The sequence below is a fragment of the Gambusia affinis genome, linkage group LG07 (assembly GCF_019740435.1).
Source record: "Gambusia affinis linkage group LG07, SWU_Gaff_1.0, whole genome shotgun sequence".
NCBI lineage: Eukaryota > Metazoa > Chordata > Actinopteri > Cyprinodontiformes > Poeciliidae > Gambusia > Gambusia affinis.
This window is the reverse complement of record NC_057874.1, coordinates 15,428,076-15,453,874: the sequence shown is the minus strand read 5'-3', so window position 1 is coordinate 15,453,874 and position 25,799 is coordinate 15,428,076. Positions and strand designations below refer to the sequence as shown.

The 25,799-nt window shown below is 40.8% G+C and overlaps 1 protein-coding gene across 7 annotated transcripts in view; it reads left to right on the top strand.

Moving 5' to 3' along the window:
- Positions 1-25,799, top strand: part of LOC122833760 (calmodulin-binding transcription activator 1-like) — an 81,261-nt gene that overhangs the window by 28,349 nt on the left and 27,113 nt on the right. For all 7 annotated transcript variants that reach the window (XM_044121620.1, XM_044121619.1, XM_044121621.1 and 4 more), the window contains exons 4-7: positions 10,987-11,054; positions 18,241-18,376; positions 22,603-22,674; positions 25,437-25,590. In XM_044121620.1, coding sequence (XP_043977555.1) covers positions 10,987-11,054; positions 18,241-18,376; positions 22,603-22,674; positions 25,437-25,590 — 430 coding nt within the window. The remainder of the gene's footprint in view (positions 1-10,986; positions 11,055-18,240; positions 18,377-22,602; positions 22,675-25,436; positions 25,591-25,799) is intronic.

Sequence of the window (25,799 nt, the reverse complement as noted above, 5' to 3'; positions counted from 1 at the left end):
AGCACCCACAGCATGAGTCACAGTGCTTGAAGGGAAGGTGATGACAGAGGGCTCTTCCGTGCACAGTGAATTATCACTGCAAACATTATGTGAAGAAGATACCACACACTTACAAACAATTAAAGGCAAGCACATTTTTAACCAAAATGGTCTCTTGCAGAGCCTGTTGTATTTAGTTAGCCATGGATGAGTGCAGCCTGTTTTTAATGCACTGCTTCCAGGCAAATTTAAGGATGCTTGAATTGAGAATGAAACAAACACACAAGAAATTCCAGGCATTAGCTAATTTCTGCTGCCTCCAAATGCCTGGTTTTGTTGTCTTTGTTTTTTCCATTTATGTGAGCGACCAAATGAATAAATGTCGGTCTGGGATTTAAAAAAAAAAACAATCTATTTAGTAAGATGAAAATATTTTCATTTGAAGTGAATTGCAGTCAGAGTGAAATGGCATTCTGTGGGCAAGAGGTTAAATTAAATTCTTCATCTTAGTCCTGCTGCTTGTGGCATTGTTTAATTGTCAGTAATCGTTGGCAAGTGGCCAAGTAAAAGCACATCCGTTTCCAAGCTTTAGGGGGAAAAAAAAGAACAAAAAAAACTGTTTGGGTTATTGTTGCAAATTCACTGCTGAACTCCTTGAAGCACAAGCTGGCAATCATCAGAGTGGAGAATGTATTTTATTAAACCATGTGAGGAGGGTATATCACATTTTTGCAATACCCTGAAAGAGTGAGCGCAGGTCTGGAGCCCAGGGCTCCAGGCAGAGACAAATCAAAAACCACACAACAGTGGAAGAAGCCTGTCACAGGGGCAGGGTTGATTTAATGCTAACACTTGCCTAAGATTGTTTTACCTCTATTTACCCACCTCCTGTTTTAAAGGCCCCAGGTCCGTTGTCTGTGTTAAATCGGAGATTGTATACGATTTGTACGTCTGTAATTTGGTGCTTGTCTTTGGCAGTTTCTGTTTTTAGGTTTGAGGTGGGTTAAATATTCATGACTTCAGCATGGGTGGCTCCAAGTTTTTTTGTTTTTTTTCATAAACAACAAACAAATGACATGAAATCTTTACTTGGCAGAAGCAAACAGAATTCTGAATTGATTTTATTTTTTTTATAAAGAGACAGGAGTCCACACAAGCTTCTGGAGTTAACTAGATTTGTTTGTTTCTACTGAAATTGAGCTATTGTGAGACATTTGTGGAGAGAGCACACATACTGAACAGCATTTCTCAACTGCCTGCTTCTGCTGTCTACATATTGAACAGATTCGTCCTCTCACTAAGAGGAAAAGTCAACTACAGGACCATAGTATTTAGAAAAAAATGGAAAAAAAGAAGCATAAAATTATCTAATTGCTTTATTTTAAAACAAATTAAAGAATTAAGACCTTGCTGCAGCTAAAATATAATGCAATATGTTTATTATAATTAAGAATATTTTTGAGTGGTGGTTGTTATTTTGATTTTGACATACTCACATTCAGTGAGGGAACACAACTGACTCAATCCCTTTAAAATCAATCATCTGTTTCCTGTACTCATCACAATCATTTACCAGTTCCTTTCAGCGTAATGTATTGAGAAAACATTTGGATTAAATTCTGCTTCTGTCACAGATTGTGGGATAAATTCAAACACAACATAAGCTAAAACAGGTCTTATTAAAATCTACCTTTTTATTTTATTTTTTAACAGAATTGCACAGTGGAGAAAGACTGAGACAAAATGTGGAACATATAGGTGATGATAAAAGTATTTTTTTTTTCAGTAAATTTGGATGTTTCACCAAATATTATCCATTCTTGCTACTTGTTTTCACCTGCTGTCATGCATTCTGTCCATCCATTATTCCTTCTGTTCTTCTCACTTCACTCCCTTCTTCCTTCCTTTTCTTTCTTCCTCCTTTTTCTTTCTTTCTTTCTCATGTGTTTCTTCTCTAGATTGCTTGTGTCTTTACATTTTTCTTTTTTTATCTATATTTCCTTAGTTCTTACCTCCATCCTTTTTTGTCTCATTCATTCCTTTTGCCTTTGTGTCCTCCCATGCATCCATCCTTTATTTTTTATTCTGTTTGTTCTTACTGTCTCCCTTTCTTTTGTCCTGTCCTGCTTTCTACCTTTGGTGTATCCTCCCTCACATAATTAGATTTCTTCCCTGTTTTTTTTCCTTCCTTCCTTCCTTCCTTCCTTCCTTCCTTCCTTCCTTCCTTCCTTCCTTCCTTCCTTCCTTCCTTCCTTCCTTCCTTCCTTCCTTCCTTCCTTCCTTCCTCTCTTCCTTTCTTATTTCAAACCTCTGATTCCTCCTTGAAACCTTCCATCTTTCCTTCCCTCTCTCTGTCTGTCACTCTTTAGGACATTCCTCCCTTCCTTCCTTGTGCACTTCCCTATTTCCTAGCTTTTCCATGCACCAAATTTAAAACATGACCACCGAAGAAGCATTTTTGTAGTTTAAAATTATCCGGAAGAAGTGAAAACTCTGGAAATGTGAATCCTGAAAAGCATGCGGTTTCATTTTTAAAACTATGCAGGAACACTGACTCCCATTCTTAGGTGACTGAGGAGGAGACAAACCTAAAGATCGCCACAGAGACCCATCTTTCAAATTTATTCATTAAACTCCCAAATGCTCCCCTTAACGAATGTAATTAGAATATGGTAATGAGAGAGGGCTGAACCGGGGAGTGTTATAATACACTTAGCCGCACAGAGGCAGAGGAAACAGAGCAAAGGAGTTAGAGCAAAGAGAAATGGAGAGGCTGACTGACAGGGTGCCAATTTATGTCTCGTTGTAAACAAGTATTTATGCCAATGAGAGGTGGCACACACTTTCTTTCACACCCCCCTCTCTGTCTCGGATCCGCGGCTCTCCGTCTCTTCTTAGCATGCAAACCTCCTCAATCACAAAAACATCAACAATCGCAGAGCAGAGATGAGTCTCGGAGGGCGGAATGACTCACGGTGAGCTGAGGCGGGGGTTAACGCAACCACTGGAGACTCCTTCACTGAGATACCTTCCCCTCACCACCTTACCTCTCTCTGTCTTCTCCCACCTCCCGCCGGCAGAAACTCACATTCTTCAATACAAACCTGAATGTGTGTGTGGCACACACCTTCTTCCAGTTTACTTTGCTGGAGTTTTTGAGGACTCTGACAGGTTTCATCCATTACACCCTAGCGCAGCGGGGGATCCCAGCATTGTGTTTGACACCACACACCTGTTGGCATCTTTGATGTGCCCACACCCATCTCCTCCCCATCAAGAGAGAGGGGGGCGGAGGGAGGGGGGGCGTCTCCTGAAATGCAAATCCGAGGCAGGAGGAAGAAGAGGACAGGTACAGGCGCGCAAGAAAAGGAAGTCTTTAGAAAAATGCGATTGATGTTTCCCCCTGGTGAATTGAGGCCAACGCTTCCTTGCTCTCAAGTCTCCACTGAAAGAGTTTGTGCTACTTTCCGTGCACTTTGAGGGTGTATCTTTGTGTTGCCACCTTCACCGCGTGGACCTGTGTAAATTAGCAGATGAGAAGCGCGAAAAAGGGGGAGGGAAGAGAAAGTAAAAAGGTCAAACCATAAGGAGAACGAGTGAAAGTGAGTTAATTTTTATGAAAAGTATCCACCTAGCACCAGGCTCCACATTGAATCAAACTTTAAGACTCTCTTGACCTGAGTGCATAAAGTAGTTCATGACTCCTAACACCTAACAGTCTGAAAGACGGAACAAAATAGGGCAGAGAGATCAAATATCAGCTTTTAGTAAATGAACCGCCATTATAAAGAATTAAAAGACTGCTTTACTAGTTTCAGAACTGGGGTGCTCTCTTACAGGTGAAACCGACTGGATTTGCACTGCATGAAGTTCCTTCAGTACTGTCAGTGGATTGGTTCATGGGTAAAACCCTGCCAAGTGATAACTGCGAGTGGCAGATGTTGGTTCTGGCTCAGGTCCAGTGATGTTTTGGTAATTTCTTACTTCAGATTCAGAAATGGGTTGGGTGTGAAGGAAGAATGTTTCACAGGAAGCCACCAAATGACCCAGCACACAAGGTGAATGATTTTTTTAAAATTTATTTATTTCACATAGCCAAGTATAAAAATGGACCTTTGGCAACAGCTACAAAAATATTGGCCGTAAATAAATCTTGAACAGTTCTTCGTGACCTGGTCCGCCAGTGCATATTGTTGGGTTTTATGGGTCCTTAAATGAACTCCCTACTAAAGACCCTCGGCAACGGCAGGTTGACTGATCAGCAAATATCAGGCAAGCTTGAGGTATCATGAGAGATATGTCACTTAAAACTGGCACTATCACAGGATTAAAACAAACAAAAAAACCTTTGTGAGAGACCTATTCTGAAAGAAGAGTGCTCTTTGACATAGAAAAAATGTAGGTTGGGTACAATGCAAGCAAAACTATTTATTGTAACAGAATCTCAAGGTTAATCAGACCTCTCCCCACCTGGAATTTATTTATTTTTTTGCTGGTTCTCTCTGAATGAGCCCAAATTCATGCTCCTTAGCCATCTGTATTTCCTGTAAAAAAAAAATAAAAAATAAAAAAATAAAGGAGGACTGTTTAGCCAATCAGAGTCATACTTGGGGTAACCAGAAAATATGGATGTAACCTTAGCCAGTAAAGCACTTGAATTGCAAGTGTTTTACACTGTCTGTAGAGGCAGAGACTAAAAACGTACACAATTGCTTCTGTAACCAAAATACTCCCTCATTTGTTTTCACGTTTACCGTTTCAAACATATAAACATTCCAGTGAATAAATCACATTGCAATGTATTGCATCGTTATCACCAGTTACAAGCGATTATTCAATCGATTAGCCCGACAAGTTCATAAAAACATTCATATCAGAATGTGGCATATGGCTTACAGTAGATCAGGAAGGGTATTTTGAAATGACCCTTGAGTTGTCAAAGTCGGTGTGCTCACTTCTACCATGGTGTACATGAACACGTCTTAGTCACATCCGTTCCTGTCATGTTATGTACCTGTGTGTCTAATCGTGTGTGACAAAGATGAATGTGATCCTCATCTCTTTCTCAACTAGGCGACAGAGACTCGTCACCGCTGAAGGTCAGACGTTAGCTACCCTCTGCTGATGGGGCAGCATTTAGCACATGTGTCTCTGTGAGCAGTCTCTGTGTTTGTCCATGTTGACAGACCAAAAAGCGGAAACAGACAAAACCCAGACAAGTGATGATGTTATTTATTTTATTGCAACCGACAACTTTCTACACTAGTAATCCATTTGTGTTTGTGTGTAGATGTCTCTTATGGCCGTGTTTGAGTGCACGCATGTTGCTTTGAGAGTGATGAGGTGTTGATATGATAAACACAAGGCGAGCTCGAGAGGAATTTTGATCAGGGGCTTTGCAACAGTTGTTATGGAAACAGCGTTAAGCAGTTGTATTAGGCTGCAGAGGTAATGTAAGGGCTCTTGAAAGTCACACAGCAGGGAGCAAGGCAGTTTGGGAGTACACTACAAGCTACACTTTATTTCTCATAGTTTACAATGGACTTGATAAAATGTTGTGCGGCTTTAACAGAGCAAAACGATCCCATCATTATTCATTGTTCTCTCTGTTGAGAGCTACATGGCGTAATTAGTATGGTTAAAGACACGCAGCACAACACTCAGTATTGATCCGGTATACAATAAAGCCTCTTGGTTTTTAAAGTGTAGTATAGTCTGTTTGAACTACGATATTCGTTTTAGGGAAAATCTGACTCCAGTTCAAAACATTTAAGAGTAATGGACCTTAAAATAGAGCAGTAACTTGGACAGTTTGGGGTTTTTCACTCACCCTGACCAAAAAGTAATGAAGTGTTTGGACAGTTAGTGATTCAGTAATTCAAGCTCTGTTTCCGAATGTGTTGCCACAATATTAGAATGCATAAGGCGCAAAAAAATATGTTGTTTTCAGTTTGTATTGCTGATAGTTGTCAGGCTGGAAAACCATGCTGATTTTCCAGCTTGTAACAGAAAAACGCCTTTGACTTATCCAAATTTTATCACAACTCTCATCTGAGTTTGGGTCTAGACTTTGACTGGGCCATTTTACCACATTAATCTAGCTTGATGTTAATGATTCTGCTGCAACTCGGACTTTTGCTTTGCTGATGTTTTTTGCAGCTTCATGCCGTCGTTTTCCATAATATCCCTGAATTCATCTTCATCAATCTTTGGTTGAACTCTGACATGCTTCCTTGTTCTTACTGAAGAAAAGCATGATACTGCCATGTCCAGGTTTCACAGCGGAAATGATAAGTTCAGGATTTTCTGGTGCAGTCTTTGCGGTTAGGGCAAATAATAAAATGTTTGTCTCATTTGACCAGAGCAGCCTCTGTCACCTGTTTTCTTTGACCCTTACTAAACTTTAAACAGGACTTCTCATGGTTTTCTTTCAACAATGGCTTTCTTCCATATAGCCCACATTTGTAGAGTGAATGACTAACAGTTTTTTGGTTCTTATGAGGCTGTATGTTTAGTGATGTCCTTCAACAAATCTCAAAGACATGCAAAGACTCTGGTGGACCTTTAACTAGGAGACTTCTGAAGGTTATTGGCCCCTCTGGATGTCATTTATGATCACCATTAGAGTAAAAATGGCTAAATGGAAATACACTCTTTACATTATCCTTCCACTTCACAATTATGCACCGCTTTATACTAGTCTATCATTTTAAAAAAATAGATTAAAATCTGTCTAAATGCGTGACTGGATCAGAATAAACACCACAGGGAAATCCACAAAATAATAATAACAACAATGAAGGCATATAGGATGGCAGCGTTGTAGACATTGCCTGTCATTATGAAACATCAGCAGGGACACTGTGGAAAGGAGAAACCCAGCGGAGGTGCTATTGGAGCACATCACCGCATCAGCAGACCTCTCTTGGTCTTAATGCTAACGCAGTTCTTCAACCCCCCCCCCCAAACACACACACACACACACACGTATGCATGCGGGACTTGCCATGCCCAAGAGGAGAGGCAGGTATGGATTGTGTAGTTAGAAAGGACACTTCAGTTTGTTACCTCCTGTTCTGCCAAAATAAACCGTTCAATGCCAAATGATTTCTGTTGTGAGCCAGCGGCGGCTTTCATTTGAGGCACTTCGAATGGATGTGACAGTTCCAGTTTGAAGACAGCTCTGTTTTCCCCAGATCTCTGTCGGGGTGATGCTCATCATTAGGCTTCAAACGTGCACACAGTTCTCTCTCTATATGCATATATATATGTACATATATATATACACGAGCCCATGGCCAGACCCTGGTAAGGGACTGTCCCTGAGAGAAGCTCCTGGATGGGACTGTCGGGTGTGTAGGTGAACCTATAAAGTCCCTTTCCCAGTGGAAACCTCCCCAAGGCGTTGTAAATGTGTTTGTATGTCCACATGCGCGTCTGTGTGGCTGCCTTTCTGTACATGCCACCAGTTTCTCGGAGGGAGATGGTCTCAGTGAAGCGTGAGTGGGAGGCTGATTTCCCCAACTGCAGTGCTTGCTCCAATCTAACTTCCCACTCACGCTCCCTGCTTTGTTAGATATTTCTTAAGTAACTCTCTTTCACGCTCTCACATGCACGGCTGCCAGCAGAAATGGGTGTGTGTTGGGTGGGGAAAGTGTGTGCATCTGAGCGCCTGTCGTAATGTATTGGTAATGTATTGTTGCACACAGACATGCAGAACGTCTGGGTTTCTCGAGCAGATCCCTGGAGAAGGATGTCTTTCCCTGCCCATGTGCCGGTTCACAGCCAACTCACACACACGCACGCATTCACACGCATGCACACGCCTGTACACGCATGCACACGCACTTTCACTCACAGTATTCCTGTAGGGTCAGCGTGTCACCAGGCATGCTCACAGTGCTCCATCACTTCCTTCCACTGGGACAATAACTGTGACTTCCTGAGGATCGACCTTCACCAACTCACTTCTGTCACTCTTCACATGGGCATGTGTGTGTGCGCTGCCAGGGGGAGTGAGCAGCAGCAGCAGCAGTGTGTGCTTGTGCATGTGTGTGTGGGTGTGTTGCACAGTGTGTGTCGGGCTGCCTTTTTCAGCTGACTCCTCTGTTTCTGGTTTTTTAATGGCTCTTATGGGGCAGGCCTTTAATTGTAAGTCTCTCTCTTTCCCTCTCTCTGTCTTAATCCTCCCATCCTTCTGTCCACCCCACCTCCTCCAGCTCCTCATCTCCTCCTCCCTCTCTCCTCTCTCTGCTCCCGCCTCCCGCTGGCTGACAGTCACTAGGGGAGCCCGAGTGCCTGGCCAGAGCCGTGGAGGCTGTATAGGATATTGACTTGCTGCGGAGTGGTTTGGGAGGAGGAGAGGTGGCTGCCTGTCACAGCTAATGAATAGATGCATAAATGAATGAGGCACTGCTTGTGTGTGTGTGTGTGTGTGTGTGTGTGTGTGTGTGTGTGTGCGTGTGTGTGTGTGTGTGTGTGTCATTATGCCAACCTATGGCTACAGAGTATCACCAAAGTAATCTCACCACTGGACTTTTTCACGTGTTGTAACATTACAAGCAAACACTAAAATGCTTTTTAGGGATTTTACACAAAGTCGGACACAACTGTGAGTTTCAGAAGAAGGATGTGTGATTTAAGCCAATCCACTCTGGATGTGTGTTTAGGGTGACCTCTGCCCCATCAGCCTGAAGTGTTTTGCTTCCTCTAACAAGTTTTCTTAAAGGTTGGCCCTGGATTTATCTTCATCCATCTTCTCATCAACTCTGGCCAGCTTCCCCGTCCCTGCTGCAGTTTCCCTGTGGTTCACCTTCAAGATTTAGTTTACAATGTGTTGAACACCATCAGTTTTCTGCCACACAACGTGTTTTTGCAAGCATGCCAAAGAAGTTTAATTTGGGTCTGCCACCATCCACATGTTTGTTTTTTTTCCCCCTCAAAGTCCGTGACAAAGAAATTTCTTTTTCCGAATAGTCAATTAATTGTCAGAATAATTAGCAGGAGAATCAATTAGTAAAAGAATCTTCTGTTGCACCCCTAACCAAACCCAGTTTTAAACTTCACCGAAGGTTTATTCTTTGGTCTTCATAATGATTTGTTCACTGCTATTCTCCAACACACCTGAGGCCTTACACTCAGTGAGACTCTATTATTGATAAAGTTTGTTCCAGAGGAAGTTGTTTGCATTAGATTTTTATTTTGGGGTGTCATATTAAAAGTGGCAATGCAAATTAATTCATCTGTCCTTTCTCTTCCACCTTCCAAATAACATATGTTGAAGTTTTGTGGTAGGACTGGGCGATAAATTGATTTTTTTCAGTTAATTAAATTTCTTTTTGTTTTTTATGATTTAACTTTTTCACAAAGCATTCCTTAGATTTCCATAGTTCAGAGTGATCTTAGCCCAACCGAGAATTACCACCTTTGTGACAAACGTGTTTTACAGCTTCTGTTTATTTTGACTTTAAATTCAGATCAATTCACAGAATGATAGAAATAAAAGACAGTTTTTTTAAGATATTTTCTATTTATTTTTTCGGGAGAAAAAAAAAGGTGGTGAAGAGATTTTATCTTTAAGTCATATTCCCCAGCCCTGTAGTGGCTGGTAAACTGCAAATGTGAAAAGGTTCGAGCAGCGTGTTTGCTTCTTTGTATTCATGTACAGACTCTGTCCTCTGAGCCTTTTATTTACCTTGTACAGATACATTCTCAAGCCAGATATTGATAATTATAAAGGCTGCGACAGCAGTCTCTCCCACACCCACACACACATATATATAAATACAGATAAAAATTCAGAATGAGCCAGTGGGGGGTCTTGGAAGTGAGGATCAAACTGAGGATACAAAAAACTCCTATCCAGTTAAGTGTCAGGAGCCTCCAGCTGCTCTGTATTTCCCCCCTCACCTCCTTCCCCCTCCACATCTTAAATCTTTTGTCATGTCGGTGTCGAGCCGGGGAGTTCTCATGCCAAACTGGGACACACACACACACACACACACACACACGCACCAAGACACAGAGGATAAGAGAGAAAAGAAAGTCTGGAGAGGAGACTGTTGATCTGAGGGGGCAGATGAAGGAGTGCTGGAGTGTTGATGTCATCCTCACTATTGCTTTGTGCCACATTTCAAAAGCTGATTGCCTTAAGAGGATAATTTACATTTCATAGTCTTTCCCAACAAGTGGGTGAGATGGGAGTCGATGATAGATGGATAGATAGTGATGTTTGAAGGAGGAAACCAGAGGTGAGAAAGTTCACCGAGCAAAGAGAAAAGGCGGAGTTGCGCGAGGAACTAAAAAGTGTGAGGTACAAACAACAATTGCTTTTGGATGCATTTCTTTATGTCAGTGTTCGCGCACGTGTGTGTGTGTGTTTGGATGTGTTGTTTTATTCTCCCGCTCTCGGTAAAATGCACCTGTATGATTTGAGTTTTCCTTTCCCTTGTTGGATTCACATGAGCTAGAAGAGAAGAATTGTGAAGAGGAAAGATGAGAAAATGAGATGAGAGCAGGAGGAATTAAGAATGAAGTTAGGAAGAGGTTTTATCTGAATGGCAAACTGCAAAGTGCAAGAAAACTTTTCCTATCAGCGTACACTCTGAGCAGGTTTATAGGCCTGCACCCCTTGTGTATGTGTGTGTGTGTGTGTGTGTGTGTGTGTGTGTGTGTGTTCATATAGTGCGAGTGTGTGTATTTAGGAGATAGCTTTTCCTCCCCAGTGGTAGAGGCAAAGTGAAGTGTGATTGGTTGCTGGCCCTATGGGTCTGTCCTCTGTATCTGCCTCCTCACTGGCTGCTCTGTGACCAATCAAGTGGCCGAACCTCACCTTGGCAATCAGATAGTGACACTCTCTCTGTGGGCATCAGCAGGTCATCTGGAAATACTTGTTATGTGTTATCTCCCTGTGACACACACACACACACGCACACACGCACATATACACAATCTGCCGGGGATGTACACACACCAATATAACCTCTCTGTCTTTCTCTGTCTGTCTAGGAGATTGCTGCATATCTCATCACTTTTGAGAAACACGATGAGTGGCTGACGACATCGCCGAAAACCAGGTGAGCAGAGAACAGACGATAATTTATGCACACCTGCAGCTGTGGGGTTTTTTTTTTAACCCTGTATTTGCATTAAATAACATAATGTATTTCTGCAAACAAAGGCTGTTCCTCACACAGAACCGAGACACTTCAGATCAGCTGTTTGCAAACGCAGAGCCCAATACTTTTTTAAAGTTAGTAAAATCAAATCCTTGTAATTCGTATTACATTCTATGCTTTAGTACTGAGTATTGTCAAATTTAACTTACTCTCCAGAGGTGCTGTTTCTGTCTTTCCTGACGGGGATAAATATTTTGTCCGTATGGAGTTTCAGCAGGACAGTTTTGTTGTCAGGGACAAAGCAGTGAAGCACAAGGACAAATCTATTATTGCTTTCCAGAAAATATGTGTTTGGACAAATTAATTAAACACAGAATATTTCATATATTTCAAAAATTTAGAAAAGCGACCAAAAGAAAATGTCAACTAAAACAAACACAACAAATAATGAACAGAACTGACCTCTAACAATAAACATAGGACAATACATATGCAAAGGCTAGTTTACAAGAAACAAGGGATGGAAGTGAAGGGGAGGAAAATTTGACAAATAACAATGAATAAAACAAGAGAACTAATTAAAAACAACAAGTTATAAGTACAACACAGATGTTAAAAATCTAAAAAATAACAAAACACAAAGCTGTTTCCATTCGCTAGAAGTTAGAGCTAGAAGTTGCTAGCTTTTCCAGAGTCAAGTGACCTGCTTTCAGCCGCCTGGTCTTGCATCATAAAAAGCCCTCTCCCTACATAGTTCTTTAGAATCTCAGAAAAGGTTCTTAGGAAAGTCAATGTTCTAAACAAAAGTAAGAACTGTTCACCAAATGTGTGCATCCATAGTAACAAATTATCAGTATTACAGAAAAGGTTAATTAAAATCAAATATACTGGTATGAAGGAGGATATAATGAAATAAATGTTGACATTAAAAAATGGCTGAAGGAATTTCCACCTCATGTTGTTTCTGACTCAAAACATAAAGTTACTAGTCTTCAGTGAGCTCACGTTGTGACCGTGTTGATGACATTTCAACGCAGAGCATTTTGCTAAGGGCACTAGATCACACAGGTTTGTGCAAGTTTTAATAAATTTAAGCTAAGACTTGCTTAAAATAACTAAGGCAATCTAAAAATTTACTTTTTTTTATTATTTATTTACCACAATAGCTTGAGCAGATATAATATCCCCTTATCCATTTAAGTTAGTAATTTTTAGCTCATAATGAAAAGTTCCCTGCTACTTTTTAAAAGAAATGTCCGCTTTGCTGACCAAAAATGTAATTTTGATGTGAATACGATGTGCTAATGCGTCAGAAAAAGTTCTGCTTGGCAAAGTCTATGTGTTAGTGTGTTGACAACAGAGGTGGGGACTCGAGTCACATGACTTGGACTCGAGTCAGACTCGAGTCGTTAAAATCACGACTTGAGACTTGACTTGAAAAAATGCTCAAAGACTCGGACTTGACTTTGACTTTCATGCCATTGACTTGGGACTTGACTCGACTTGAAGCTGTTTACTTGAAAAGACTTGATATTTTTTACTCAAAGTCTTAAAATTTAAAACACATTATTTATAAAGTGGCGTCATTAATTAATTTCACTCATTCCGTATCAATATGCGCAGACCGTCACTATGTTTTTCCTCTCTCCTTATGTATGGATGTGTACGTAGCTACAGCACAACCAATCAAATTAACAGGATTTGGACGTTTAAAAAAACGCGGCGAAGCTACAGAGATCAGGGAACGAAATACGAAATAACCGCTCGAATATGCTTCCGCAAGTAATTTCTTTTGGCTACGTAGGTTATGAACTTTCGACTAAAAAACGAACTGCAACTTGTAAAACATGCAAGAAGAGAATATCGGATGGAGATGCCATGACGTCCAACTTTGTCCGGCATTTGAAGCTTCACAAAGATCGGTAGGTGGCACTTTTCTTTTGCTGTAACATAGTTGGCTTTAGCTAACTTCGTGTTAGCATGTGTACTCCGGGTTAAATTGGGGATGATTTACCATAAATCCGGTCCTTCAATGTGCACCATGTTAGCTCAGGAAGCCGGTGGATAGTGAGCGGGGCTCCGGAACAGAAAGCAGATTCTGGACCTGAACACAGGGAACAGAGTCTCTCTGTCCCATCATGATGACGAGCCGGGTCTAGTACCATCTAAGGATGGTTGGTGTATTTGAAGACATCTACGTTGGGAAATTATATTGACAATATATTGTTTACTGCAGTCAGTGCATTAAGTCAACTGTTTTTGACTTAATGCACTGACCGGCGTGACTGTCACATGTTGCACAGACCCATTTCCAAGCAGTATAGCTTTGCTGGGGAAAAAAAAGAAAAAAGGAAAATGCTGCATATCCTGCAAAGTTGGAGCAACACGTGACTCCTGGTGATAAAGATCAAAAGGACTGTGAAGATGGAGGACTGTTTGTTGCTTATTGTAAGAGGCAGAAGAAGGATGTCCAGACAAGTCCAGCACTACAGCTAAGTCATTACCTCCATATTGCTGATGGACAGAACACCCTCTTGTTCTGGGCAATGAACATGCACACTCTTCCTTCACTGTTTAATGTGGCCACCAGAGTTTTGGCAGTACCTGCTTGCAGTGCTCCAGTGGAGCACGTCTTCAGCTATAGTGGCATCATTTTACGTCCTCATCGTGCACAAATGACAGACAGACTTTTGGTCAGTTTGGTCTTTTGCAAATGCAATGCAGAATAGTTAACTGAAATACAGTATCCTCAATTGCAGATTTCTGTTAATTGTTCAGTTGATATATTTGTTTTGTTTCTTATGTCACTCAAAACATGGACACTTAAAAATACATGTTCACTCAGTGACCAGGTCAGAGAAAAGAGGAAAAAACTGCTGTTATGGTTCTTTGTATTGTGCTGTGGAAATGTCAGCATTTTTGTCTTTTTTTATTGAATATCAAGTTTAACAGAACTGCGCAATAAAGTGGTCCAATTTAAAAATGTTTTTTATACTTTGTGTTCAGCTACACACGTTCTATCATTTGAGATAAATACAAATTTTAAAAAGAACAAATGGTCTATTATTTGAATTTTATGTATAATTGCAAATTATTAAAAAAAAATAAAAACGACTCGAAATGACTTGAAATTAAAGGTTCCTGACTTGAGACTTGACTCGACTTTACCTGTCTTTACTTGAGACTTGACTCGACTTTACCTGTCTTTACTTGAGACTTGACTCGGACTTGAGGACAGAGACTTGAGACTTACTTGAGACTTGCAACACAGTGACTTGGTCACACCTCTGGTTGACAATGCCTATGTTTGTGCACGCCTGTCAAATTATGACAGGCGTCTCAAAACCATCTGAAAGGTTTCTTGTCTCCACCATCTTGCAGTCGGACATTTGAAATTTTCATACAGTGTGGCTCACAGCTTCAGTCTATGAGGTCACAAGGGATCCCAGAGAAAATACTCAGCAATAATATGAGTTATATTCTAACATTAGTTTAAGACTCATGAGTTATCCGTCAGGGAGAAACTAAACAACAGTGGTTGTTTGTCAAAAGAAACATTTATGCTAATCCTCAATTTATGGAAAAGCATAATATCCAAATATACCAAAGGGGAAAAAAACAGACACAAAAGGGCATGTTTAATCTGACTGAGAAAGTGTTATAATGGCATGGTCTTATGTCATGCTTGGACATGAATTAATTGTGCATTGCAACAATTGAAAAATACAATCTCAGGATATTCTGAGTCACATGTACCTCACAACAAAAAGCATCAGACTGTAAAAGTTAAACAACACGTTCATTTATCAGTATGACTTAGCCAAAGTCCCAACCTTTATCAAAAATTTAAAAATAAATATTCCAATTTATTTGAAAAAACTGAGGTTTAACGCAGTTGTTCTGTGAAGAGAAACTGGTTAAAATCATTCTCTACTGATGAACTGGTCTTTCTGCAGAGACTGATGTGAATTTATGTACATTATAAAATAAAATTTCTGTGGCTGAGCCATAGATTATATTTTAGTTTTTGTTTGGAGTTGCGTTATCATGACTAGTCTTTTTTAAAAGAAAAAAAAAATTCTGTTTTTTGTACATATGGAGAACGCATAATAGAACATTTTTAAGGATTTACAAACTTTCCAAGTCTCACGGTTCAAACTCAGTATCACTCATTCAGTCAATGACTCACTGTGGTTTAATCTCAATGAGTAAGTGCCTGTGTTTGATTAAAACATTAGTAATGTACGTCAACTGTCTCCCGCCTCCATCCTGCTAGCAGCCCACTCCACATGTAGAGAACACTCCAGAACATGAGCGCGCTGTAAAGCTCCTAGTCAGCTGGAAATGGAGTATTAATGAATGTAAATGTATTAGGATAAGTGATGTATAATTCAGGCAAAGAAGGGTGAGAGGGGGTATTTTAAAGGGAGGAGCAGCATGTGTATAAAAGATGGGATGCGAACAGGAATTCACGTGCCAGGACTGAATATTCATTGATCTGAGGGAACCATAAGTGGCGCTTTTCCTAGAACGGAGAGCCAAGAAGGAGAACTGCAAGAAAGGCGAGACAGAATAAAAGACTCTGGGAAAAGGGCAAGTTGAATTATTGATGAATCACCTTATTGACATTTACTTTAGTTAATACAGATGTACTGTAGGTATATACTGTGAGCAAAAGAGAATAAAAAATGAAAGAGGTGAAACAGAAGAAGGATAAAAAAAAGAAAAGCAAAGAAGAAAAAAGTGAAGTGAAGCAAGTGAATCAGTCACCTTTTGCCCCCCATTTCTGATTACTGACACTGTTGAAAGACTAAGGTGATATCTGTGCGCTCTTACTGTGTCAGCCTAAGGACTCCTGTCAGGAGCAGCCGGGGGGCCACCAGCACGGTTTATGTTGTGGATGGATTTCTCATTGATTGGCTGTGCTGCCGTGCAGCCTCAGCCTCCCAGCAGCTGCAGCTGCAGCAGCAGCAGCAGTCATATTGGTGTTATTGAGCAGCAGTTAGATATAATCCCATTTACACATGACACGAGGCACGATTAGAACAGATTACACCTAATCCCATCAGATGGAAAGGAGCTCAGCTCACGGAGCCACTGACATTTACATGACTGCAATTTTTTTTTTTTTGCAGGGCTTTTGGGGGGGACGGCTGGGGGAACAATGTGAAGATCACAATCAATGACCTTGATTTCTCCCATCACTGAACTGTTTCATGAGTTCAAAGTTGTGAGAGTTACCTTCTCCTTTTCATGCGCTCCTCCTTGTCTCCTCCCTTACCGGACTCGCTCACACACCCACTCTGCCTCTTCATCTTGCTGCCGTTTTCTTTTTTTTCTTTTTTTTCTCCCCACCATCTCCTCCTCCTTTCCTTCCCTGTTTTTGCTCTGCTACACCGTGGAACAGCTGAAAAGCTTTTTATATCCCACACATCACAGCCTAGTTACAATCAATAGCATTTATGTCTGCCTGAATCACAAGGTTCGCGAGGTGCACGCATGGGCAACCGTCCCCCGAGCGCGTTCCCACGTCCACATACAAAACACGCACGCGTCTGTCGCCCACACACAAGCACGCGTTTGATCTCATCCATCTTCTCCGTAACATAATTAGAATCAGCAGCTCTCAGATGACTCACGCTGCTCGAGACGGAGACTATACTTGGCTTTGATCGGAGGGTGGGGGTCTCCACTCCACTAAGAAACTGGCAGGCTCGCCCCCAAAACAGAACAGATTTAAGGTGTCAGAGAAAATCAGCTCACAGTAAATTCAATTTCGCTACACACGGCCTTCTGAGTACGCCGCTATCATCTCAGTCCATGTAGATGTGTCGACATGAAATTCAGAGAGGAGAGGAGAAAGGAAAGGCTGGGGCAGCACCAGGAGGAACAGATGAGATGAAAAGAACTGGAGACGAGAACTGGGGGACCGTAGGAGTAAAAAAAAAAAAAAGAAATAAAAAAATTAAATGAGGAGATGCGATAAGAGGGATGAGGACTGGAGGCTGATTGAGAAGCAAAGCACAGAGGGGATGGAGGAAATGTGTATCTTCTCAGCCGACTGCCGTGAGGCGGGCATTTCTGACTCTTTAGTTCCAAACATATTCAACTTTTTCATGTTAACACAGAAACTTCACTGTAACTTATTGGGGTTTTATGTGATTGACCAAGAGATTGAAGGACATTATTTTGAAGTGGGTGGAAAATAATATAGTTTACAAATCATTTGCATTTCTGTGATCCCCCTTCACTCAGATTCTCCTGAATAAAGTCCAGTGCCACAAACTGCCCTCAGAAATCACCTTAATGGTAAATGTGGATCGCTTGTTGTGTGGAATATATTCTCAGCAAGTTGATTTTTGAAGGTCTCAGAGAATATTACTGAGGAAACAGCTTCCTGAAGAGCAAAAGAGCTTTTTGGAAGTTTAAAGCAGAGTATTATTCTCCTTCGTCTTCAAATTTATGCACTTCTTTGTGTTGGTCTATTTCATAAAACTCCATTAAAATGCACTAAAGTATGTGGTCATAACAAAATGTGAAAGGGTTTAAGAGGTATAAATGCTTTTGCAAGGCTCTGTGTTTTAGTTTATTGATTGTTAACTAGTCTGTTCTCTCCTCCTGGTGTCACAAGATAAGGCAGGGAGGCACTTTTCCTCCTTTGCCACACTCACACAATCTATCTCTCTCACACACACACATAAACACGCCCACACTCACACACACACACACACACACACACACACACCTGTCCCTAATGTTTTAAAGAGTAATGATTGATTGCCGAGCAGCAGGTTTGACATTGAGCCCAAAGAAGACACAGCAGCAGACCCTGCTATGTCTGATATCACTATTGTACCTCTGTCTTTGTTCATGTATGATTCCTGGAGTGTGTCTTTGCGACTGTGTGTGTTCATCCCACCAGGTGTGTATACAGAAAGGCAGCTTGGAGGCCAATGTTCTTGCTGTGCCAGTAAATCACCCTACTAAAATATTAACATGTTGGAGCACAGGGCTATTTATGTGAAGGGGGAGGGTGGGCACGTGAAACTCGCCAATAGTAGCGCTGACGTCACCGTGCAAAATGCTGTGTGAGATCAAGAACGCATAAAAATGACCATAATTTCTTCATCCTGTCCTGCTGCAGGCCTCAGAATGGCTCTATGATCCTCTACAACCGTAAAAAGGTGAAGTACAGGAAAGATGGCTACTGCTGGAAGAAGAGGAAAGACGGGAAGACCACCCGAGAGGATCATATGAAGCTCAAAGTCCAGGGGGTAGAGGTAAGAGGCTGCAGTGGAAAAACAAGTCGATGATGGTGCATGCTGCTTCGCTGCCAACCTCGTCCTTAACTTACTCTTCTTGATTTAGAGGAGACACATACATGCAACTCAAACGAACACGCAAAATAACCCGCCGCTTAGTCTACAGACCAATTTGTGGCCTGAAAGTGAGTGGTACCCCTCTTTCTTCTCCTCCCAACCCAACTCCTCCCAGCTCTGGTCCCTGTCTCCCTTCCTCTCTCTTTGTGAAGGATAAGAGTGTGTTTGGCCTCAGGCCAGGAATGATGTCAATGCCTCCTTCAGCAGAACAGAGAGGGGTATCGATCCAGTCTCAAGGCAGCGTCTCTGCGTGGGCGTGTGTGTGTGTGTGTGGGTGTGTGGGCGTGTGTGTGTGTGTTTGAGTCACATCAGCCAGCTCAGAAATTGATTATTCAGCAGGAATGTACCAGGAGGTGAGAGGAGTGAGCATGCATGTGTCAGAAACTGAAAGAATGAGGTGGAGAGAAGAGCAAAGGAGAAACTGTGATGAGGCACACGGATGTTTACTGGGGACTCGGTGGTTCATGCATTAAAAGTGAACAAGAAACAGCTTGAAGAAGGCATATCGAGAAAGGCTATGATTAAAGATGTCGCAATTATTTACATTCTAACTCTCCGTCTTATATTTCCGTGCACTTGAACATCCACAAACAAACATGGTCACAGAGAAAAGAGTTTCTCTCCCTGGTACTTGGTCAGTAATTGTTTGTGTCACTCCTTCCCAGGACCCCTCAAGCGAGCAAGTAAGCAGTGTGTAGAGCAGGGAATGAGAATGAGGGAACGAGCAGAGCGGCAAGATGAGCAGAGGGAAAGAAGAAGGATGGGGAGAGGCAGGAAGCATTAGAGAAAAACATAACCCTGGATGGAGAGCCTCCTCATATCGAATGGAAATATATGGAAATGCACTTTGCCTTTGGCAAAACACTCTTTAGAAAGAGAGCGGGCTACTTCTGAGAAGGGAAAAACAGCAGCAAAACATGAGTGTGTATGAGCATGAATGAAAAAGAAAACAAAACAAGCTTGAAGTGTAAATTACATATTGCCTGATTGAATGTATTTACATTGGCAGCAATTTTGTTTTTAATAAAAGCTGTTTCATACGTTTGCATGTATGCTCGGGTGTGGGTGTCTTGATTTTTGCTCACAATGGGGAGGTAATGACCTTGATGGAAGGCTTTTCTGCTTTCACTTCATCCTTCATCTGTTACACATTACAACACTCTGTTCTCCGAGGCCAGGTGTTGGACATGAAAGGATCTTTTTGATTTCACAAAAAAATTTTTTTTATTTTGCACAAAATTGTGCAAAATTCTGAGGAAACTAATCTTTATGTGACTTTCGGCTGTTCATCTTGTTCAGAAATGTTTTTTCCAGCTCACAAAATATCAAAGACCTTCACACAAAACCCAATATTTTATACCATGTTGAATCTTATAGATAAGTCCAAAAGTTGTTTGTTTGTGTTCAATTATCTTAAAAGTTACAAATCTTTAATTTAAAGAAACGTTTTACATTGACTTTACTAGAAACTGCTGAATACAATGCCAGTTTTGTATCTTGTGTCTGACCAACTCAATATATTATGATCATCAAAACTCAATTCATTAACTTTATTCAATTTCGAGTGCACTCTCAGAAATGCACACTTTCGAGAAATAAGTGAAATTAATGTAATGTAAAGTCCATAACATGAACTACAACCCAAATACACTTTTGAGAGTACACTTTTTAGTGTACATGCATGTACACTTTTTAGCGTACTCAAAGTGTATTTGGGTTGTAGTTCATGTTTATTTACATTAATCTCACTTAATTCCTTTGCTTTAGTTATACTAACTTACTTTCATGTGTTTAATTAACTCAAAAGTTACAAATCTTTAACTTAAAGGAACTGTTTTACTGTGACTGTACTTGAAGAAATTAAGTTCAACGCTGTGTTTGTATCTTATGTCTGATTTTACGACATAAGATACACTTGACATTAACTTTGTGAGTTAATGTCAAGGGACAGATCCTGCACCAACCAGGGTGCCAGGGTGGCACATGTAGAGCACAACAAACACGAGGAGGCCTTAGTCTTTGACACGGCCGTCGTAGGTTAGATTCCCGGCACGATGACCTGACCTGCATTTCTTCCCCCTTTTTCATTACCCACTTTCCTGTCTTACTACTCTCAAATAAAGGCTTAGCCCCAGAAAACTTTTGAAAGAGTTTACTTCTTTATTTTATGTAAACTAAATGACTTGAGTAAGACTGACTTAAATATGTCATTTTAAACACACTTATGGAATTCAGATGAAAATAATCTTAATATATTGAGTTGGATAAATTTAGTAAATTGAGTTGGATAGACATAATAACTTGAATTGGTTAAGCCTGATAAATTAAGTTGAATAAACATAAGTTATTTTTTTGTTACCAATTGAAGCAATTCAGTTAAGTTGCTTCAACCAACTTAACTTAATTGCTGGTGGTGCTGCTCAGGTATTGACAAAGCAGTGATACCATTAAAGCAGCCAGTGATGCTTTTGACAGTGTGGGCAGGTGCTGAGAAGATAAAATCAGCATCTCCATATAACTTATCAACGGAAGGAAACTTGTAGTGCTCCATTCTTCACTTCCTTGAAGACAAATGTTTTACCTCCTTGATTGCTTGGAGATCTAATTCTCAAACTGCTCAACAAAATACCCACATTTGTTTACTACAAATGACACTGATTGAAAGCTTTGCTTTTCAGACTTTGTGAGTTAATCTCGAAGACCCAGATGCCCTTTGTTACAACCCACCCCGCTATTTTTGCAGGTTGTACTGCATGCGGGGGGGAGTTGCAACAATAAGACAGAAAAAGCAAAAAAATAGCCACCAATTCACAAGTGTATTTGAGGAAAAAGAACAACTGAGAACAATGTCTGTCACTCTTTAAGACAGACCATAACTCAAACACTGCCTCTGCTGAGTTTATGTCTGTGTGTGAGAAAGAGAGTACATGAAGAAACCTATTCGACAAACAGACATATTGGTCTAAAAAAAACCCTCATCAATGACAGAAGTTTTTATTGTCCGTGACGTTTATAATTTCTTTAGTTATGGACATTAACGCCATTGATGTGGATCGGTTCTCTCTAGTACCAGACTCACAATCTGTTAATTTGTTGTATTTATAGATGAAGGCATCAAGTGTTTGGGTGACCAGTTACTCAAGGATTTAGACATTAGTGTCTGACCTTAGTGATTAGACAATTTATTTTAGCTGTAACTGTGTAAGTGCCAAACAAATGTTGCTTTTGGTAAAAAAATAAATAAATAAATTACTTTTTTACCTGTGTAGCATTTTTTTCCTCATTAACACACCAGCTTTAAACCCTGACAGGTTTTAAATGCCAGGGAGAGAGCAACTAAGTACTAAAAGACTCACAGAACTTCTATCTGTTTCCTAAATGGTGGAACTGATGTCATTACAACTCTCCTTGTATTAGAATCATCTCCACCACCTATTCAATAATGCTTTTTCTTCCACTTAATTTTCCATTAAGATGCTTGCATGCTTTAGCAATTACCAATTGTAGCCTCCCCAATGACTGTCTGCTAGACAATTGTCAAGTCAGCAGACTTTCCCATTACTGTGTAACATGGTTATATCATTACATGTCTGTATTAAAAATACTATTTATTTATTAGTGTAGTACCGTAGTTTTCTGAGGTACTGGGGTATTCTAATTTACCAAGTTGCGCCTATATTTGGTCATGTTTACACTCTGTAGTGTTCTTATAAGTGTCCTTTGCTCGCTCAGTGTTTTCTTGTAGTCTCCACATATTCCCCTTTCCTAACAACTAGCAAACTAAAAACTTTTGAAGTTTTCATTAATTCCAAATGTCCTGTTTTTCAAAGGCTGTGAGTTTCTTTGTTTCTGGTGCTGCTATTGCCCACGTCAGATTGATGGTATTTTAGAAAAGACATTAGGGAAAAAAACACGTACAGCATGTTTGCAATTTACTTTCAGCACCACAATCAATACAACCTAAGTGGGTATAACCTAAGTTCTCCTCTCCTGTTCTCTCCTTCCCTGTCCTCTCCTTCTCCACTCCCTTTTTTGCAATTTTCTTTGTCCGGCTTCCTTCCTTTTTCTTGTCTTGTTCACCATTGCGATCTCCTCTCCTCTGCTGTCCTCTCCTATCCTCTCTCCAGTGTCTGTATGGCTGCTACGTCCACTCCTCCATCATCCCCACCTTCCATCGTAGATGCTATTGGCTGCTGCAGGTAAGCTCTCCGCCCTTTTCCCACTATGCCTCTCTCGCAAACAGCACCAGTCAGACGTCTACATATACTGATTTTGACCAGGAATACTACTTTAATTTTGGGCTGTAATGATACCTTTGAACAGTTCTGTTTTCAGGGTGGATTGTTGATATAATACATATCTTCAGACGCAATTTAAACTTAAGAATTGATGATCAAAAAAACTATTGTTTGGACAAATTTCCCTCCCCAAGTTGTACCTTGACTCACACTTTTTTATTTTAGCCAGCAACAAACTTCTGGCTTAATTTTAGCTGGATATTTTAATTGACCACTATTCCTGGCAGTTCTGAATTATAAGTAGAGTCCATAACTTTAAAATATTGTTGAGCTCAGGGCTTTCCAGAAACTGACTCATCTAATCCACACAGCTGTAGTGTGTGTTTGGTGTTATTTTCCTCTTGGTACAACCAGAGCCGGCTTTTGATACAGGCAACATAGGCAGTTGCCCAGGGCGATATTATAAGTTGAACGCCCAGGGTGTTATTCACGCACAAGCCACTTCTGAACTACCGTTAGTTCCCATTACATCAAAAGAAATTGGTGAAGGTGTTCAACAACGGTGCCATAGTAAATACACAGCAAATAAGTTATGTCATTCTGATAAGTATAGCTGTCAAAGTCTAACCAAAACTATGCATTTTGCTAATGGACAAATAAACAAATATTTAAATATGTATAACAAGTTCAATGTGTTTATCTGTGCTTTTATATACTGCAGAATTTTCACCCTGTGTGAATTAGAGAAAATCCACAATAAATTCCAGCTTTTGCACATTATACTTCTTTGTAAAACATCACACTAATTTGTTGTAATCAAACCACCCTGGAAAAAAGCTGGTGGAAAAAGAATCATTGAAAGCCCAAATCAACATGAGGTTGTATGTAAACTTCTCACCATCGCTGTATTAACACCAGCAAAATTATGACTGAATTTATAAGGCATCGATACACACAGCAAACATTATTAGCTATTTTAGGTTTTATTTTACAAAGTAGAACACAAGCTTTCACTTGTTAGATCATCAAACAGGTAAAACTGAGCTAAACCATAGAGCAGCGAAAAAAGTCCTCCCCTTCCAAATTAATGAGGCAGACTCAGGCTGCTGAAAATAATACTCCAGGACTGGACTGATAGTAAAAAATTATGTTGTTTGGCTTGCTGGTGTCCTACCTACGAATATAGACCACTATGGAATACACTGCTCATATAGGTCTCGAGAAAATGTCACACTGGGTGCAAGGCGGTAAAAATAATTTTTACAGGAGCTGACTGTGACTTCCTGAGAACAGTGTGTTATCTAACCCTGACTCTCTATGCTCGCATCAGGGACTCAGGCGCTGCTCTCTGTGCGGTCCTTTCTAAGAAAATGTCCTGGAGCTACAAACTACACACACAACATGCCTTCTGCTTCAAACGCACACACACACACACACACACACACGCACACACACGCACACACACACACACACCCCGACAGGTGTCTATTGTGTATAAAAGCATGTTGCTTTTCATAAAGATGTTGGACTCACTCTGCTGCTCATGTGAGTGGCAACAAAGAGCAGCTGTTGTGTGCATATGTGCTATCTTTCTCTCTCTCACACACACGCGCGCGCACGCCGACACAGGTCTTTCACTCTGCTAATTCAAGAAACAGTCACCTCATCATCTTCACATGACATATTGCATAATGACTCCCGGACATGTCTGGGTACACTTAAACTCCCCCACCTGTCATTTCTCAGCTAATATCAAATGAAATATGCCATTGCATATTTAAAATATGGACAAGCATACACAGCTATGCAGTTGTGATCAGATTTTTTATTTTTTTTTGCACAATTTTTCACATGAAATCTACATGGAAATATCAGCTATCCCAGTAAATTGAAATATTACGCCCCAATCCACTATATGTTCTTTTCAGCATGCTCCACTAGTTGGAATCTTGCCATCTTGAAAATGGGAAGGGAAATTTGACTTGCTTTATCTGTAATGTGCCATTTTCTGCTCTTTGCACAGATATCAAAACACATCAGCGAACATGATTATAAATCAGTCCATGAACAGTGTTGCACCGCAGAGCCCTGAGCAGCAGCGGCCCAGTGTGCTACCCCTCTGTTGGAGAGAAAAGTGTTCCACCTCAGCAGGTCCACCCCCTAACCTGAGTCTGTCTACTGAATCTTTCATCATGAAAAAAAGTCTCTGTCTCTCAGGCTCTCTCTCTTTCTCACACACACACATTAACAACACGCGTGCACACGAGCGAACTTGTTGAATCATTCATAGGATAGAAATTCCATAGGTCTGTCGGTGACCAGCGGTATAGTGAGAGCTGCTCTCCCTCTGTTTCTCTTGTTCAGTCTTTCCACATATATCCTGTATCGCGCTCACACACACACACATACCAACACACGTGTAGACACTGCAGCGTTAGAGAGAGAGTGATGAGTGGGCTCAAGCTGTTAAATCTTTTATGGGCAGGTGAGAGAACCTTATCTGACACGCTACGTCTGACCTCCTCCCTGTCCTCTACTTTCTCTTTCACTTTCCCTCCCAGTTTACCTCCTCCCCTGCCCTTCTTTCCTGTTTGTGAATATGTTTTTTTTTTCTTTTATCATTTCTGCCCTCTGCGCGCTTTTAAATACCAATCACTGAATTAATGAATGGATGTCATTTTACAATAACACGGCGTGTGCATGTCGATGTTTGTGTGCTACAGAACCCAGACATCGTGCTGGTGCACTACCTGAATGTGCCGGCAGTGGATGACAGCGGGAAGCCGTGCGGTCCGGTCCTCTGCTCCATCAACACGGACAGGAAAGAGTGGGCCAAGTGGAGCAAAGAGGAGCTCATTGGACAGCTCAAACCTATGTGTGAGTTTCCTTAGCTTGAGCACACACCCTCCCATGAGTCACGTAAGGGCAGATTGTGCAGCTGTTTGACTGTCCCAGACTGACATCACTACTTTAAGTTTTTATTTAAAACATTGTCATGATGGCTAATGTTGCCAGGATATACTGTGTTTTTATATAGGACTTTGAAAATTATTCATACCCCTTGAGGCCTTGACATTTTGTCACAT